General features: G+C 46.3%; 1 protein-coding gene across 1 annotated transcript; it reads left to right on the top strand.

Moving 5' to 3' along the window:
• The first annotated feature begins 10,249 nt into the window (after positions 1-10,249).
• On the top strand, positions 10,250-11,096 carry LOC127297434 (cortical cell-delineating protein). Its single transcript, XM_051327737.2, has one exon. The coding sequence runs from the start codon at positions 10,340-10,342 to the stop codon at positions 10,715-10,717; it is 378 nt and encodes a 125-aa protein (XP_051183697.1). The 5' UTR covers positions 10,250-10,339; the 3' UTR covers positions 10,718-11,096.
• Positions 11,097-16,200: the final 5,104 nt, after the last annotated feature.

Here is a 16,200-nt window from a genome sequence, read left to right as displayed (position 1 = left end):
AGCATTAAGTTAAATGATGAGGATGCTCCATGGATACGGCTCAATCGTAAGCAAGCAGGGACACAAGGGAAGAAATGATGTGTAATAATTTATTGTACCAAACTTTGTTGAATGGATCATGTGAATTATATTATCTGTGATGTGTTTGGTGTCCATTTTCGAATGATTCGATTGATTCGAGATACCACTGATGATACATGAAATTTGGAGTGACTAAGTCATACTCCTGCCTAGGCGTATAATGGGAAAAGGACTAGAGGAGCCGTAATTGCATGGGATTTGGTGGATCTAGCATTGCCGAAATTGATTGGCCATGCCATAAATACCACTGATGATACATGAAATTTGGAGTGACTTAGTCATACTCCTGCCTAGGCGTATAATATGCATACTCGTAGTCTTCATAGCCGCCGCCGTTGTACTGGTAGTCGTCGCCTTCTAAGTTGCCGCCATCGTCGTCGCTGCTGTCGTCGCTGTCGTCGGGCGGCGCTCGTGGCTCGAACTGAGGGTAGCGCAGGCGGGGGATATCGCCGGCCGTGATGTAGTCCATGACGCTCTGCAGAGTCCGGCCGTACCACCATAGCCGACGGCCGGCCTCGTGGAAGTTCCCAGGAGGCAGACCGTCCTCCTCATACCTGGCGAGCGCCCTCTCACGCCAATTGATGAAGAAGGCGTCCCAAGTATGTTGGTTATCGGGATGCCAGCGGGGATTCATCCGCTGCTCCGGCGTGAGGTCGAGGTATTAGTGGTTCGTGATGGCCGCCCGGCGCGCAGTACCCTGAGGGACGGGAGGGACCGGCACGCCACCGGCGCTTAGGCTCCAGCTGGCGGGGATGCGGTTGCCCGGTGGGCAAGGGTAGTTCGAGGCGCAAAGCTCCTCCACCTGCTGGTAGGTTAGAGTGGGTGCGGTGGAAGCCATGAGAGAGTGATGAGAGATTGTAGAGATGTGATAATGCTGGCCAAGCCGGGCTACATATATGTAGTGACAAATGGCGGGAAAAATGGGAGCGGGAAGACAGGAGGCGGGAAGAAAGTAGCGGGAAGAAAGAGGCGGGAAGAAAGTGGCGGGAAGAAAGAGGCGGGAAGAAAGAGGCGGGAAGATAGGGAAGAAATGGCGGGAAGAAGAGGAATCCAGAGCTGGTCATCTAATCTTTAGTCCCGGCTGGTGGGTGCAACCGGGACTAAAGGTGGTTTTTGTGTCATCTATGAAAACTGTCGGTGGGATAAGGATGTTTGGGTAAGCTTTAGTCCCGGCTGGAGGGTGCAACCGTGACTAAAGCTGTCGGCAGGATAAGAACGCGTGGGTGGACGCACTGCTCGATGAGATAAAGCATGTAGCACACGACACCCTGTCGGAGGAACAAGCCAAAGCCGAAGCGGCGCCGTGCCTATAAAAGGAGCATCGATACGCCTTGGCAAGCAGACCAACAAGCCAACCTAGCAGGTAGGGAGAGTTTCATCCCCATGGATGAAGTAAAGGGTTGGAAAATCTCCCGTGGCACAGCTTCTCGAAGATGTCGTCGGTGCACACGCCCTACGACATCTTCGGAAGTTGCTCCTCGGGAAAATTTTCCTGCAAGCCCGTGAAAGACTTCATATCCTCTAACATTGTTGGGTAAAGGGTTGGAAAATCTCCCGTGGTGCAACTTCTCGAAGATGTCGTTGGTTTACACGCCCTACGACATCTTCGGAAGTTGCTCCTCGGGAAAATTTTCTTGCAAGCCCGTGAAAGACTTCATCTCCTCTAACATTGTTGGGTAAAGGGTTGGAAAATCTCCCGTGGCGCAACTTCTGGAAGATGTCGTTGGTTTACACGCCCTACGACATCTTCGAAAGTTGCGCCTCGGAATTTTTTCCTGCAAGCCCATGAAAGATAGAGGCTAGAAGACAGAGGCGTGAAGAAATGGCGGGAAGACATAGGCGGGAAAGAACTGGCGGGAAGACAGGCTGGGGAGAACTTGTGGGAGGACAGAGGTGGTCGGGAAGAACTGGCGGGGAAGCGGGGGCAGGAATACAGTTGTGGGAAGAAATTGGATTTTTCTAATTTTTTGATATATTATTTGTATTTTTAAGATTTTGAATTGAATTAGTTTTATTTTTCTGAATTTTTTGATATATTATTTGTATTTTTAAGATTTTGAATTGAATTAGTTTTATTTTTCTGAATTTTTTGATATATTATTTGTATTTTTAAGATTTTGAATTGAATTATTTTTATTTTTATGAATTTTTTGATATATTATTTGTATTTTAAGATTTTGAAATGAATTAGTTTTATTTTCTGAATTTTTTGATATATTATTGGTATTTTTAAGATTTTGAATTGAATTAGTTTTATTTTTCTGAATTTTTTGATATATTATCTGTATTTTTTAGATTTTTAAATGAACTAGTTTTATTTTCCTTTACTTTTTGATATATTATTTGTATTTTTCAGGTTTTGAAATGAATTAGTTTTATTTTCTGAATTTATTGATATATTATATGTACTTTTAACATTTTGAAAAAGAAAAGAAATTTGAAAATACCTTTAGTCGCGGTTGGCCTCGCCGACCGCGACTAAAGGGTATTTTCCGCGGGAAACGAAAACCAGGCGAAAAATACCCTTTAGTCGCGGTTGGGGTCGCCACCTTCTTCTCCGATCGATCCGCGCGCGAAGGAACTCTGCAGGACGCCGTCAGGCTGCTCGCCGACCGCCGCCCTCGCCGACCGCCGCCCTCGCCGATCATGCGCCGCCCTCGCCGACCGCCACCGGGGCCTCGCCGACCGCCGCTCGCTGATTGCCGCGCGCCGCCCTCGACGCCGTCGCCACACACGCACGCACGCCACCGTGCGTGCTGCGACGCCTCCCGCCGGCGTGCTCGATCTTTTCCCCGGCGGTCGTCTTCCCCGCTGCGCCGGCGCTGCCGCGCGCCACACACACACAGGAGAGGAGGCCGGCGGCCGGCCGGGGCCGCGCGCCAACACACACGCACAGTAGGGCGGCGCCCGGCCCCGGCCCCTCCATCTCCCTTTTTTTTAATTAACAAAAAATTTAACTTCATAAAAACTTTAATTAACTTAACAAAAAAATTGAACTTCACATGAACAGTAACTTAACAAAATTTGAACTTCACAAAAACTTTAACATATATAACAAAATTTTAAATTAACAAGAAATAATTTAACAAAATTTAACAAAAATAGCTTAACAAAAGTTTGTCAAAAAATGACCTAAATTTTCGAAATAACAAAAATAACTTAACAAAAGTTTGTCAAAATAACTTAATAAAAGTTTGTCACTTTTAAAAGAACTCAAAATTTGACTTAAAATTTTTTTCTTAAATTTTTTGACTTAACTAAAATTTTACTTAACCACCGCGCGTATACGGAGGGGGCAGCGCTCGTAGCCTCCTCCGTATACGCGCGGTGTTTTTTTGGGGATCGAGAGGGGGCGGCGAGGGTTATGTATCATCGGCACCGCCACCGCCCTTTCGCCACCGCTCTTTCGCCACCGCCACCGGTCTCTCGGTCACGCGGTCACTGCGTCCCCCCTCTCGCCTCCCTCGTCGCCCTCTCCCTTTATATGTAGAAGAGATGTGATAATGCATATACACAATTAATTTGTTTTTACTACATATTTTCAGGACTGACATATGGCGGACGATAGAGCTGACCCAATTATGGCCAACTATGATCCGGACGCTGAAGAACATATAATGGGCCTCATAACCGGCGATATTCTTTATGTGCCGACCGAACAAGAAGAAGAGGATATCTCTTCTTATCTGAACCTTGACGGTCAAGATGAAGGCCGTCAGCAAGATGATGACGAAGAAACATCGATAAACGACGATCTTCAATTGGAAGTAGCAACCACCTCCGGCGCCGAGGTATATATATACATTGAGCCTCTGGTGATACAAACTTACTGATTTGAATAAATATGTGTGTACTAACGCGCGCGACTCTCTTTCTTATTTTAGCCCTCGGCTGGATCGTCGAAACAATCGAGTACGTCGTCAAAGCGTGGCGCAACCAAGACGCTGAAACAAGGAGAAACTTATACCATCGAGGTTGTCAGTGCAACCGGCAAGCCGCTGGAGCCCCACAAGAACGCCACCAAGTTTATCAACCAATGCGGAGCCGTTGTTAGAGACAACGTCTCGATAACCGTCCAGGAGTGGAATGATCCAAAGAAGGCACGTCTTGGTTTCACTTTTGTCGATAAGAGAACAAAAAAAGATTGCTTGAAAAAGCTTATGCAACATTTCGTTCTACCTCCGGAATACAAAAAATTCGATGAGGAGGGTAACAAGATTGAGGAAAACAAGGAGAGGAGGAGGCTAGTCGAACAGTTCGCTCTTCATAAGATGGCCGACGCATTCCGGAAATTCAAGCAAAATCTAGCCCGTGACTATATCAACGAGAACAAGACTCCGGATTTCATAGGACAATATGAGAAACTGAAACATGATTGGCCAGAATTTGTGAAGCAAAAGAAATCGGAGCAGTTCATTTAAATATCGAAAAAATAAGGAAAATGCGGCTAAGAAGGAGTACAATCATATTATGGGGCCAGGAGGTTATCGCCTTTGGGAGCCTAGGTGGGAGAAGATGGAGAACGAGCTGAGGGCGCGAGGAATCCGTCCAGGTACGGAGGGATGGGACCCAAGGGCCAAAAGCTGGTGGTACGGGCATGGGGGAACGCTACACCCGGAGAGAGGGGAGTGTGTTTACCGGGGCAAAATGTTTAAACCCACCCAAGCCCTTATTAACGCAATGAGGGATGCTCAAGAGGGGAAGATCAAGTTCAACAGAGAGAACGACGCGCTGACAAAAGCCCTCGGGAATCTTGAACATGGAGGACGTGTACGAGGCATGGGGAACATTCCGTGGAAAATAAGGTTCTCCCAGAACGATGACCCGTACGGTTACAGAAGACGTAAGAGAAAGATGGATCGGGATGTAGATGTTGTGGCGCGGTTGGCATCGGAAATGGATGAGATGAAGAAAACCGTGAATGTACTAGTACAAGAAAGAGATGCAGCTCGGACGCAGCATGAAGATCATCCATCTGATCTCGGAAGCCAGCAGCGGAGAAGCAGCGTGGCTTCCACGGAGGCCCCACCGGCTGGTGCACATGCACCGATGATCGAAATTACTGCACCGGAGCCTCCGGCGATCAAAATTACTGCACCGGAGCCTCCTCGCTACCCCGTGGACGATGTAAAGGAGATGAAAGAATGTCATCTGTATTATCCAATCGGGAACATGTCCATGAAGGTAGCCATCGACAGTGCTTTACCATGTTTACCTGGAGCACTCCACCACAACAACCCCATTCAAGATGGCTATGCTCGTGTCACGGTGGAGGACATAGTCCAAGGGTTTGAGGACCTGGAGATTGACATTGCTACACCTGAAGGGGCGAGAAGACTTGGAGATGTCAAGCGCCAGTTCATTCTATGGCAAAAGAAGTTTATCAAGTTTCCAGGCGAGGCGCCAAGGCCAACAAGTCCACCCCCCTACGGTGGTGGTCGCGGTGGCGGTGGTGGTGGTGGTGGTGCTTCACCTACACCTCCTTCACGTCAGCCGACGCCGCCCCCCAATTCACCTCCGGCGGGTAAGCAGCCGTCGCCCCCCAGTCCGCCCCGGGCGAGTAAGCAGACGCCGCCCCCCAATCCACCTCCGGCGAAGAAGCAGAAGCAGTCCTGGAGTATTAACCCGGACCCTTATGTACCTAAGATAAGAAAGGTACCGGAGCCATCACTGAAGCCTCTCCCCACGAGGCCTTGGGAACGTAGTGCCGAGGAAGTCGACGCGGCCGCGACTGCTGATTATGAGAAATGGAAGGCGGACTGTGACACGCGTACAGCACGCGACCGTTGGGAACCCCAAGTGGAAGGTGTGATGCATACAGCAGTAAGTTTCCCTCAGTAAGAAACCAAGGTTTATCGAACCAGTAGGAGTCAAGAAGCACGTTGAAGGTTGATGGCGGCGAAGTGTAGTGCGGCGCAACACCAGGGATTCCGGCGCCAACGCGGAACCTGCACAACACAACCAAATTACTTTACCCCAACGTGACAGTGAGGTTGTCAATCTCACCGGCTTGCTGTAACAAAGGATTAAATGTATAGTGTGGATGATGATTGTTTGCAGAAAACAGTAGAACAAGTATTGCAGTAGATTGTATTCGATTAAAAGAATGGACCGGGGTCCACAGTTCACTAGAGGCGTCTCTCCGATAAGAATAAGCATGTTGGGTGAACAAATTACAGTTGGGCAATTGACAAATAAAGAGGGCATGACCATGCACATACATGATATGATGAGTATTGTGAGATTTAATTGGGCATTACGACAAAGTACATAGACCGCTATCCAGCATGCATCTATGCCTAAAAAGTCCACCTTCAGGTTATCATCCGAACCCCTTCCAGTATTAAGTTGCAAACAACAGACAATTGCATTAAGTATGGTGCGTAATGTAATCAACAACTACATCCTTAGACATAGCATCGATGTTTTATCCCTAGTGGCAACAGCACATCCACAACCTTAGAACTTTCTGTCACTGTCCCAGAATTAATGGAGGCATGAACCCACTATCGAGCATAAATACTCCCTCTTGGAGTTACTAGCAAAAACTTGGCCAGAGCCTCTACTAATAACGGAGAGCATGCAAGATCATAAACAACGCATAGATAATAGATCGATAATCAACATAGCATAGTATTCTCTATTCATCGGATCCCAACAAACACAACATGTAGCATTACAGATAGATGATCTTGATCATGTTAGGCAGCTCACAAGATCCGACAATGAAGCATAATTAGGAGAAGACGACCATCTAGCTACTGCTATGGACCCATAGTCCAGGGGTGAACTACTCACTCATCACTCCGGAGGCGACCATGGCGGTGAAGAGTCCTCCGGGAGATGATTCCCCTCTCCGGCAGGGTGCCGGAGGCGATCTCCTGAATCCCCCGAGATGGGATTAGCGGCGACGGCGTCTCTGGAAGGTTTTCCGTATCGTGGCTCTCGGTACTGGAACTATTATCGACGAAGGCTTCTTATAGTCGGAGAGGTAGGTCAAGGGGCGACGCGAGGGGCCCACACAGCAGGGCCGCGCGGCCAGGGGGTGGGCCGCGCCGCCCTGGCGTGTCGCCGCCTCGTCGCCCCACTTCGTTTCTCCCCCGATGTTCTGGAAGCTTCGTGGAAAAATAAGATCCTGGGCGTTGATTTCGTCCAATTCCGAGAATATTTCCTTACTAGGATTTCTGAAATCAAAAACAGAAGAAAACAGCAACTGGCTCTTTGGCATCTCGTTAATAGATTAGTGCCGGAAAATGCATAAATATGACATAAAGTATGCATAAAACATGTAGGTATCATCAATAAAGTGGCATGGAACATAAGAAATTATCGATACGTTGGAGACGTATCAGACTGCAAGAAGAAAAGAGAGCCCGAGCGCAAGCCAGTATTTTATGATGAGCAAAAGAAGTGGGCTAAGTCATTTTTGAGCACACCGTCCCAAGCCGCGAAGAATCTGCCTGACGACTATGCACGTGAACTTCGTAGGCAGGCACTCATGTTGAAGGAGAAGAAAGAGCGGACAGAGAAGCAGGAGAAGAAAGCCTTGGAGGAGGCCGAGAAAGAATTAGAAAGTAAAAAAAACGGGAAACGAGTTGCCCAGCTCGGGAAACAAAGTAAACAATCGATTGCCCCGCTCATAGTGAAAGCCGCCGGTCCGGATGCCCCCGATATCATAGAAGCTGCGGTAGGACAGGGATTGACTGTAACGAGTGCCAGAGAACAAGCGGCCAACTTAGGTATGACTCTTCGTGAACTGTTAGGCCTTGATGAGGCGCCAGTGAAGGAGGTAGTAATTACATATGTGCCGAATGGGCCTCTCGTCGAGCCTGCGCAGGAAGAGGATCTACCTCCACAAATGACAAGTCTGCTGAAATGGTACAAGGGTTACATAAAAAATAAAAACGCCAAAGAATATATTTATGCGGAAGTTAGATATGAGCATCACTTCAAACATTACTATGTACAAATTCATCTGAGTGAATTGTTCCAGCTTTTCAATCTGCGCGAGCTCGACAAATCTATCATCAGTTGCTACGTTCTGTAAGTGATTTATTTCTACCCCATCTCGTTGATATTGCCTGCACTATATATATATATGTCCTAACTATATTGTTGTGTACGCTATTATATATGCAGAATGAAGATTAAGGAATGCAGAGTAAGGAACATCCTTGATGTTGGGTTCATTGACCCACACATCGTTAATGGATATGTGTTAGAGCATCACCCCGCCGACGTGGAGGAAGACCTGTGGCAGTTTTTTACAAAGCAGGAACTCAAAAGTGATATTCTATTTTCTTACCATTTTGGGTGAGTGTTTCTGTCTTGAGCACATTCTCTTTTGTTTACTCCATGCATGGTATGTGGCCGGCTAATCGATGAGTTATGCATGACTGTGCATATGTATCGTGTCCGCAGGTTCTACTGGATTCTGCTAATAATTAAATTTGACACCTCCACATGTCTCGTCCACGACTCTCTAACTCTGGATTCAAAGCTTTGGGGCGACATGAGAAGAATGCTGCAGAAGTAATTATTTTCATTCATTTGCGCTCTATATCGATCGGCCTATTTCGTTCATTTCCTAATATCAAGTAACTAATAACTCTCTTGTTCATTTAATTTTCTTTGCCTCGTAGGGTTTGGAGACGGTTCTCAGATGAAAGGGTCGGTGATTTCAAAAAAGAGCTACATTTCATGCGGTCAATGGCTAAGAATGGTGGCGATATTCAGCCAGCGGGGACCAATCTATGTGGATACTATGTCTGTGAGATGATCCGGAGATACACCTCTGAGCGGGTTCCGAGTGATAACAATGAGAAGAGGTATAACCTCCGGAAGATGCTTAGTCCAGAAGCTCGCTTCCGACCACTTCAAGAGGAACTAGCTGGATGGTTCACGAGGGAAGTCCTCCATCCTAAAGGAGAACACTATTACGAGGATGTAGAACATCATATGCATTAAATTATGTATGGAAACTTGTTCAAAATTGTATATGGTCATCCGATGATATTGAATATATATTGCATATTCCTCTTGAATTATTTTCGGTTCTAATTTCAAATTTGTTTGAAATTTTACATTCATATGCATGTATGTAGTACCGTAAAATATGTGAAACTCCTTCAAAATTAAAATAAAGCACAAAAGAAATAAAACAATACAAATTAAAAAGAAAACATGTTTAGGGGGGGGGGGCTAAAACCCTAAACCTACGGCGGCCTTTAGTCGCGGTTGGCCAGAAGAACCGCGACTAAAGGTCCTCCGCCCCCACGTGGACGGGCCTTTAGTCGCGGTTCGTAAGCAACCGCGACTAAAGGGGGGGGGGGGCTTTAGTCGCGTTTATTTGGTCGCGGTTGCACAACCGCGACTAATGGCAGTTGCGAACCGCGACCAAAGGCCCTTTTTCCACCAGTGAGCTCGCTCGAATATTTCTTATTTTCACCATGTAGAAGGTTAGAATTCACAAATAATGCATATGCGTACGTGTCCATGCAAGCCAAACAGACAACTACTTATGCGTATGTGTCCATGCAATCCAAACAGACGAAGTAGAATAAGGCAAGGGATTTGCTAAGTTCGTCTTAGTTAAGTCCTGCACTGTTAGATTTGATTCATGATTCATGCTACTTCCTCCGGTCTTTTTTAATTGATTTGAATTTAGTACAACTTTGTGCTAAATTTGAGTTAATTAAAAAAGACCGGAGGAAGTAGTTATCACTTGCAATATAAATTGTAACTCAGATTTGACAACATTGTTTAACTAAAAAAAAAGGTAGTTCTCACTCGAGTGAGAAATAGCCACCCCCATAAACCAAAGCACGAAACGTATAGTAGTAGACATCTCCTGCGCTGCAATAGTAACATGCGTGGCCACTAGATGGAATCAAGATCACCTATATTATGTCTGCTTTTTCTTTGGGTGGATCCTAGCTATATATGCCTCCCGTGAACCTCAATTTGATGAATGCCAGCTCCTAGCGCTGCCACTATATACATTTCCGTGTCCTATTCTCTGTCAAGATTATCTTTTAGATTATAGTTATATGAAGGACAGTCGGGTGGCGCGCGCAGCTCTCAGCTCCAATAATCGTTCGATCGTGGGTGGCTAGTTTTTTCTTTCCGAAATGATCTACACACCTGGGATATAAATAGCAGCCCAAACAACCCAAGAAAACCATCCCAAGCAAGTGCCGCAGAGCCTAGCCTACCAAGAGATTCATCGATCACTAGCTAATAGCGATCGATCTGCGAAATGGCGCCCTCTAAGCTGGCCCTGTTCCTGGCCTTGAACCTTGTCCTCCTCGCCGCCGTTGCCCACGGCTGCACCCCATACTGCCCCACCCCACCAATCCTCCCACCGCCCTCCACCAGCCACTGCTCGATCGGCACGCTTAAGCTCCAGGTGTGCGCCAACGTGCTAAACCTGGTCAAGCTCAAGCTGGGCGTGCCGGCGAACGAGCAGTGCTGCCCGCTGCTCAAAGGGCTTGCCGACCTGGACGCCGCCGTGTGCCTCTGCACCGCCATCAAGGCCAACGTCCTCGGGCTCAAGCTCAACGTCCCCGTCGACCTCAACCTCCTCCTCAACAAGTGCGGCAAGACCTGCCCCGAAAACTTCACCTGCCCCCTCTGATCCATCCGTCCATCACAAACCATGCACCATCAGTTCATCTTCCACATACATCCCGTCCATATCCACATACAAATATTATTTCGTGATTTTACTGTATTTTTGTTAATTTCTTCCTCTTCATGATTTGCTTGAAGTTTCCAGTTCGGCCGGCTGCGACCACGTACGCCAAAGTCGTTGATAAATGTATGTTGCTGTTTGTGGTGTCCAAATGATTCCCATATATTTGTAAAAGGATGTATACATACTTGTACACGTGGAATCAGTTAAAGTTTGTCCATGTTCTGTTCTCTTAACCCGTGACATGTCAGCTTGTTTGTACATGCACTATTGCACTCACAGACTTATCTTGAATAATGATCTGATCCACTTGTTTTTTTCATACACCGGTTAGTTCTTCTCACTTGTTCATATGTTTTTGAGGCAATGATTAACCTAACAATTCATAACATACAGTAAGATGGGAGTGAACATAGGTTCTTTTAGATGTAACTCAGCAAAAGCACTGGCCACATGATCTCGTAACCATCATCCAAGCCATAAGAGTGTAGTGTTACCCCCCGAGTCTCGCCCGGAATTTCCGAAAATTCGGCGGAAACCGATAATCTCATTACCCCCCGAGAATAATTGACACCGACCAAAATATTTCGGCTACATTTGAATTTGAAGTCTAATATTTTGTCAAATAGGCAACGTATGATGTAATATAAATAAAGTTTGTTGTGGCGTGGTGTCTTTGTGTGCTGTTGATTCATAAAGTCGAGAGTTCGACTCCATGCGGGCGCAAAATATATGCTTTTGTCTATTTATTCTATGTTTTGCATTAAAAACTAAAAAGCTGGCAAAACTACGGTTGGAGGACGCCACCTGCAGTTATTAGACAGAAGAGTCTTACCGCTGCGCCGCAGAAGCAGCACATATAATTTATGCTAGAAATTTCTTTGTTTTGTGCTCGAAATTTTTGAATTACAAATTTTGTTTGAATAATCTCGAACGAAAAAAGTCCGAGATTTCGAGGTAACCAGTTCTTCTGGGGACCTTCGGTAAAAAACTGTCACCGAGAAAAAAACCTTCGGGAGATAGCGGCTTCGTCTACTTTCTCGACATCGCGCACACACAAGATGCTTGTCCTCTTGTCCCCTCATGCTAACCGTGCATCACGCGCACTTTGATGACCTCACTCCCGCGCCTCGGACACCCCTGGATGCTATAAAAGGAGGCCCTCTCACACAACTCATCTCGTCCCATCTCCTTGAGCTTCCTCAACCTCTTTCCCCCCTTGAATTCACACCGTAGCCGTCCAATTTGTCGCCGGAGCCCGCGGCGTTGCTGAGAAAGGTGCCATCGATTTCGGCCACCATTGGAGTCGATGCCGGTACCAGCTGCCTCGCCGTCGTCCGCAACGTCGCCCTGCACCAACGTCGTCGATCGTCGGAGTCCAGGCTCGCCTCCGACCCCCTACCTCCGTCGTGCCAGCGCTCGCTTCTCGTCGACGATGACGACGACGCTCAACCGTTCGATCATCGTCCGATCCAACGTCTCCCCGCTCTGCGTACCGTTTCAGTGAGTTAAACTCGCTGACAAGTAGGCCCCACCTTGTCAGGCGGCCCGCGTGCAACGTGCGCATAGCTGGGCCGGCCCAATTCCTTTCCCTTCTCCTGGCCCATTTCCGTTTCCCGCCAAAGCCCAAGTATTTGAATTCGAATAAATTCTTTTCGGACAAATTCAATACTGGTGCTTTGCTAGAAATTAAATAACTTCAATTCAGATGAACCAAATTTGATTTTAATATGGTTGGAAAGCCTGTGAAATTATCTATCCAACCACACCAGTATCAACTTTAGATGTGTTGTAGAATTAAAGTAGCAAAAATAACAAGGCAGGGACTTTTCAGATTTCAAGCAATTCTTAAAAATCAACCATGATGAATTTTGAGATGATTCAAATTCTCATAATTCACATTTCAAAAACTCTAATTGTTTATGCAAAAATATGACATAGTTGCTTCATATGATCATGGGCTAGAATCAAAAATTGGCTATGTAGTCAATACTAGCCCATTTAAATCATTTTTAAATTTAGGATTTTAAATCTATGAGGTGTAGCACCTCATTTAAATCATTTTCCCAAGTTGTGTGAAGTAATGTGATGACCCTTGTTGCATGATCACATACTTGCTTACTTGGGGATATTAAATCAAAGTAGGATTTAAATTGTATGAGATGAAGTATCTCATTTAAATCATATTTCTCAAATAATAAGTGTGAAATGTTGACCTTGGTCAACAGGTGTTCATACCTTGTTATTTGAGGAGATTAACTCTTACCAAGATTCAATGAGAGAAAATTATTTTCTCCAAAGACTAAATAGTAACCCTAATAGAACTTTCAATGAGAGGATACTATTTTCCAAACCCTAAAGAAGAAACCCTAGTCTAATGTTGAGTAATGATTGGGATGATACTAGATCATTTGTGTGAACCATTAAGACTAATTAAGTCTACTTAAGTATTGTTTGGTGATTGTATACTCGTATTCGTTTATAGACGCTAGTACCAGAGACTATCAAGAGGAGGTATTCTACCAAGAAGAAGAAGAGAACTTTGATCACTACCCCAATCAAAGCAAGCTATACTCTTGCAAGTTACCAAAGTGCAACCTCTACTTGAGCAAGGCACCACTACCATACTACTTTGTGCTTTACTTTCCAAGACCCAATTTTTATTTCACAAAGCTTTTACTTTGTTTATCAAGTCTTATTTTTTATAGTTGACTTGAGTCTAGATAGGAGTAGTACAAGAACATCAAAGTTAGCCTAGAGAGCTACAAGCTAGTTAGCACCCCTCATGACTAGTTGCTAGTGCTAAACTAAAATTGACTACTCTAGATGGGAACTTGTGAAAACCAATGACTTTGAAAACCTTGGAATGATGAGTCATTTTATTAAAAGATTTTGAAGGTGAATATGACTTGTGAATGACATGGTGAAATTTACCAAAAACTGATGGTTGAGTTCGGATGCGATACCTTTCCAATTCTTAAGTACCCCCACAATACCTGAATCTGGGTAAGGCTTAGCTAGAAACTTATATATTTTAGTATGGGTTCCCTCTGAACAAGCGTCATAGAGGTTATACCGAGGCTGCCTCCGTTGAAAGTGAAATGACGTGAAATGAGGTGAATATCAGACCCATGCCCTGTGCAGTTCCCAGGTTGACGGTTTGTATTCACTAGGAGGCCAAGCTCATGGGGAGAGGTGCCTATACTAGGGTATGTAAATGAAAGGTTACGATTGGTAGTTCGCGCACTAAGTGTGATAAATCAGGGCCAGTTACCCCTGACGGACTATTGCAATTATTGTGGCACAAGTGTACGACCTCTGCAGATTGTAAACCTATTCGAATAGCCGCGTCCGCGGTCATGGACAGTTGGAAAGGCCATACTGTTCCGTCATCAGAACTTTTCCAAAAATATGAATGGTGACTTGTGACTTGAGTTTGAAAGGTGAATTTCACTTTGAATCACAACAGAGTTGAGGGAATGACACTAATGTTCCCACTTGAGTTAACTTAGGCAATCAAAGATTCTTTGTTTACTAAAGTGCTTATGAAATAAACTGGCTTTATGCAAATGAACCTAGAGCTTAGCACCCCCTTACCATAGTTGATAGTACTTACATTAGTATTAGTTTGCGAGTACTTTAAAGTACTCATGACTTTGTCCCTGGCTATTCAAATGGCCACACTATGAAGATGAGCCCCAGTACCAAGATGAAGGACAGCAGGACATCTACGAAAACTAGGACTACTCCTGACATCAACAGTTGCCTGTGGAGCAGATGGACTATTACTACGCTACTTTCGCTGTGTGTTTTGTATTGGATCCTTAGATCCTCTATGTTGTATTAAGACTGGATCATGTGATCCTTTGCTATAAGACAATTATGAGTTGTAATGAATGATGTTCTGTGATATCAATCGGTTATGTCTCGCAAAAACAATATTCCTGGAATTGCGATGTATGGCATTATAGGCATCTGGACTTAAAAATCCGGGTGTTGAGCTGGCGCCTGCGGCCCAGATTCCGACGCGTGTCGCTCGTTTTTGACGCTAGTAATGGCGATGCGACGATCGGCGTCCGCATGGGGAATTAACCGTTTGACTTTAAGTCCCGGCTTGTCTCACCAGCCGGGACTGAAGGGGGTACCGCAGCCGCAGCGGGCCGCAAAACCCTTTAGTCCCGGTCTGGAATACAAACCAGGATAAATGGGTCCCTAACAAACCGGGACCAATGGGTATCGTACAATTGGGCGAATTCAGGGCGACGTGGCCAGGCCTTTAGTCCCGGCTCAGGACACAACCACGACCAAAGGGACCTGACGAAAGGCCTATTTTCTACTAGTGATGAACTCTAGAATTAGAAAAATGTCATAAATACCTAAATGTCCAAAATTAGGGAATCAAACTGCATTCACTTCTACTTTACCTTCAGTAACTTAATATTTTCACAGCAACTCAAATTAAGCTTCTCATATTTCAAAAATTGTAAACGTATCTTAGGTTTTCTATATTGAAATTGCAAACAAAAGGATGGAGTTTAACCCTCTCAGGACCGAAGTGTTTTTACATTGCAGTGGGGGCCGCCGGTCCCCCCCCCTCTCCCCAGCTCTCGCGAGTGAACAATACTTTTGAGAGTCGATCTCTCTCTGCCGGCTCCCCTCTCTCTCTCCTCCGGCGGCCTCGCCGGCCGGAGTGACTGGGAGAGGGGAGGCCGGCCCCCCCTCTGTACATAGTAGTGTAGGGTTAGTTTTTCTTCCCGTAGTGGAGTATGGCGAGATGCCGGTGGAGATCTGGTGGCCGACGCCAGCGGGCGGTGCTCGGCGGCCGGTGGTGGTGCGGCTTCTGCTTGCAGAGCTCCAGAGGGTGGAGACGGAAGTGAGCAGCAGCAACCCCTCACCCTCCACGAAGAATAAGCTCGACGCTGCTCCAGAGCTGCAAGATCTGGATGGCTCTGACGCTGTTCTTGCCGCCATGGGGGCGGGCGGAGCAGTTCGTCTTGAGATCTATCTGGATCTGGCAGGATCTGGAGCGAGCAGGGAAGATCCTTCTGCAGCGCCGGAGAGCCTCTGTGCTCTCGTCCAAGGAGTTCATCAGTGGAGGACTGATGCCGGCGGCCAACACCACCCTGCCTCTGCTTCTCATGGTCGAAGGGCGACCCTCCTCGATCTCTACTTCCCAGAGACCAAGAAGTCAGAGGGGAAGATCTATAGCTTCCGTCACGACGCCGGACCAAGTGGTTCGTCCCCGGCGCCGGTGTCCGTTCTGTGGCGGAGGAACTCGTCGGCGACTTCCAGATGCGGTGCCGAGCTCAGAGGACTTGATTGCTTTTCTCAAATTCTTTCCGAGATCCTTTTTGTAAAAGCTCTGTCCTTATCCAGAATTCCCCTGATCTGTAGGGGCTTTTCTGCAAAATGTAACCACCGCTTTG

Source organism: Lolium perenne, chromosome 4 (genome assembly GCF_019359855.2).
Source record: "Lolium perenne isolate Kyuss_39 chromosome 4, Kyuss_2.0, whole genome shotgun sequence".
Lineage (NCBI taxonomy): Eukaryota > Viridiplantae > Streptophyta > Magnoliopsida > Poales > Poaceae > Lolium > Lolium perenne.
Note: the sequence above shows the minus strand (reverse complement) of the source record. Positions and strands in the feature narration are given on the sequence as shown.

Bases quoted from the DNA above. Each gene is read 5' to 3' on its own strand.
- LOC127297434 (XM_051327737.2), top strand. From the start codon at position 10,340: ATGGCGCCCTCTAAGCTGGCCCTGTTCCTGGCCTTGAACCTTGTCCTC.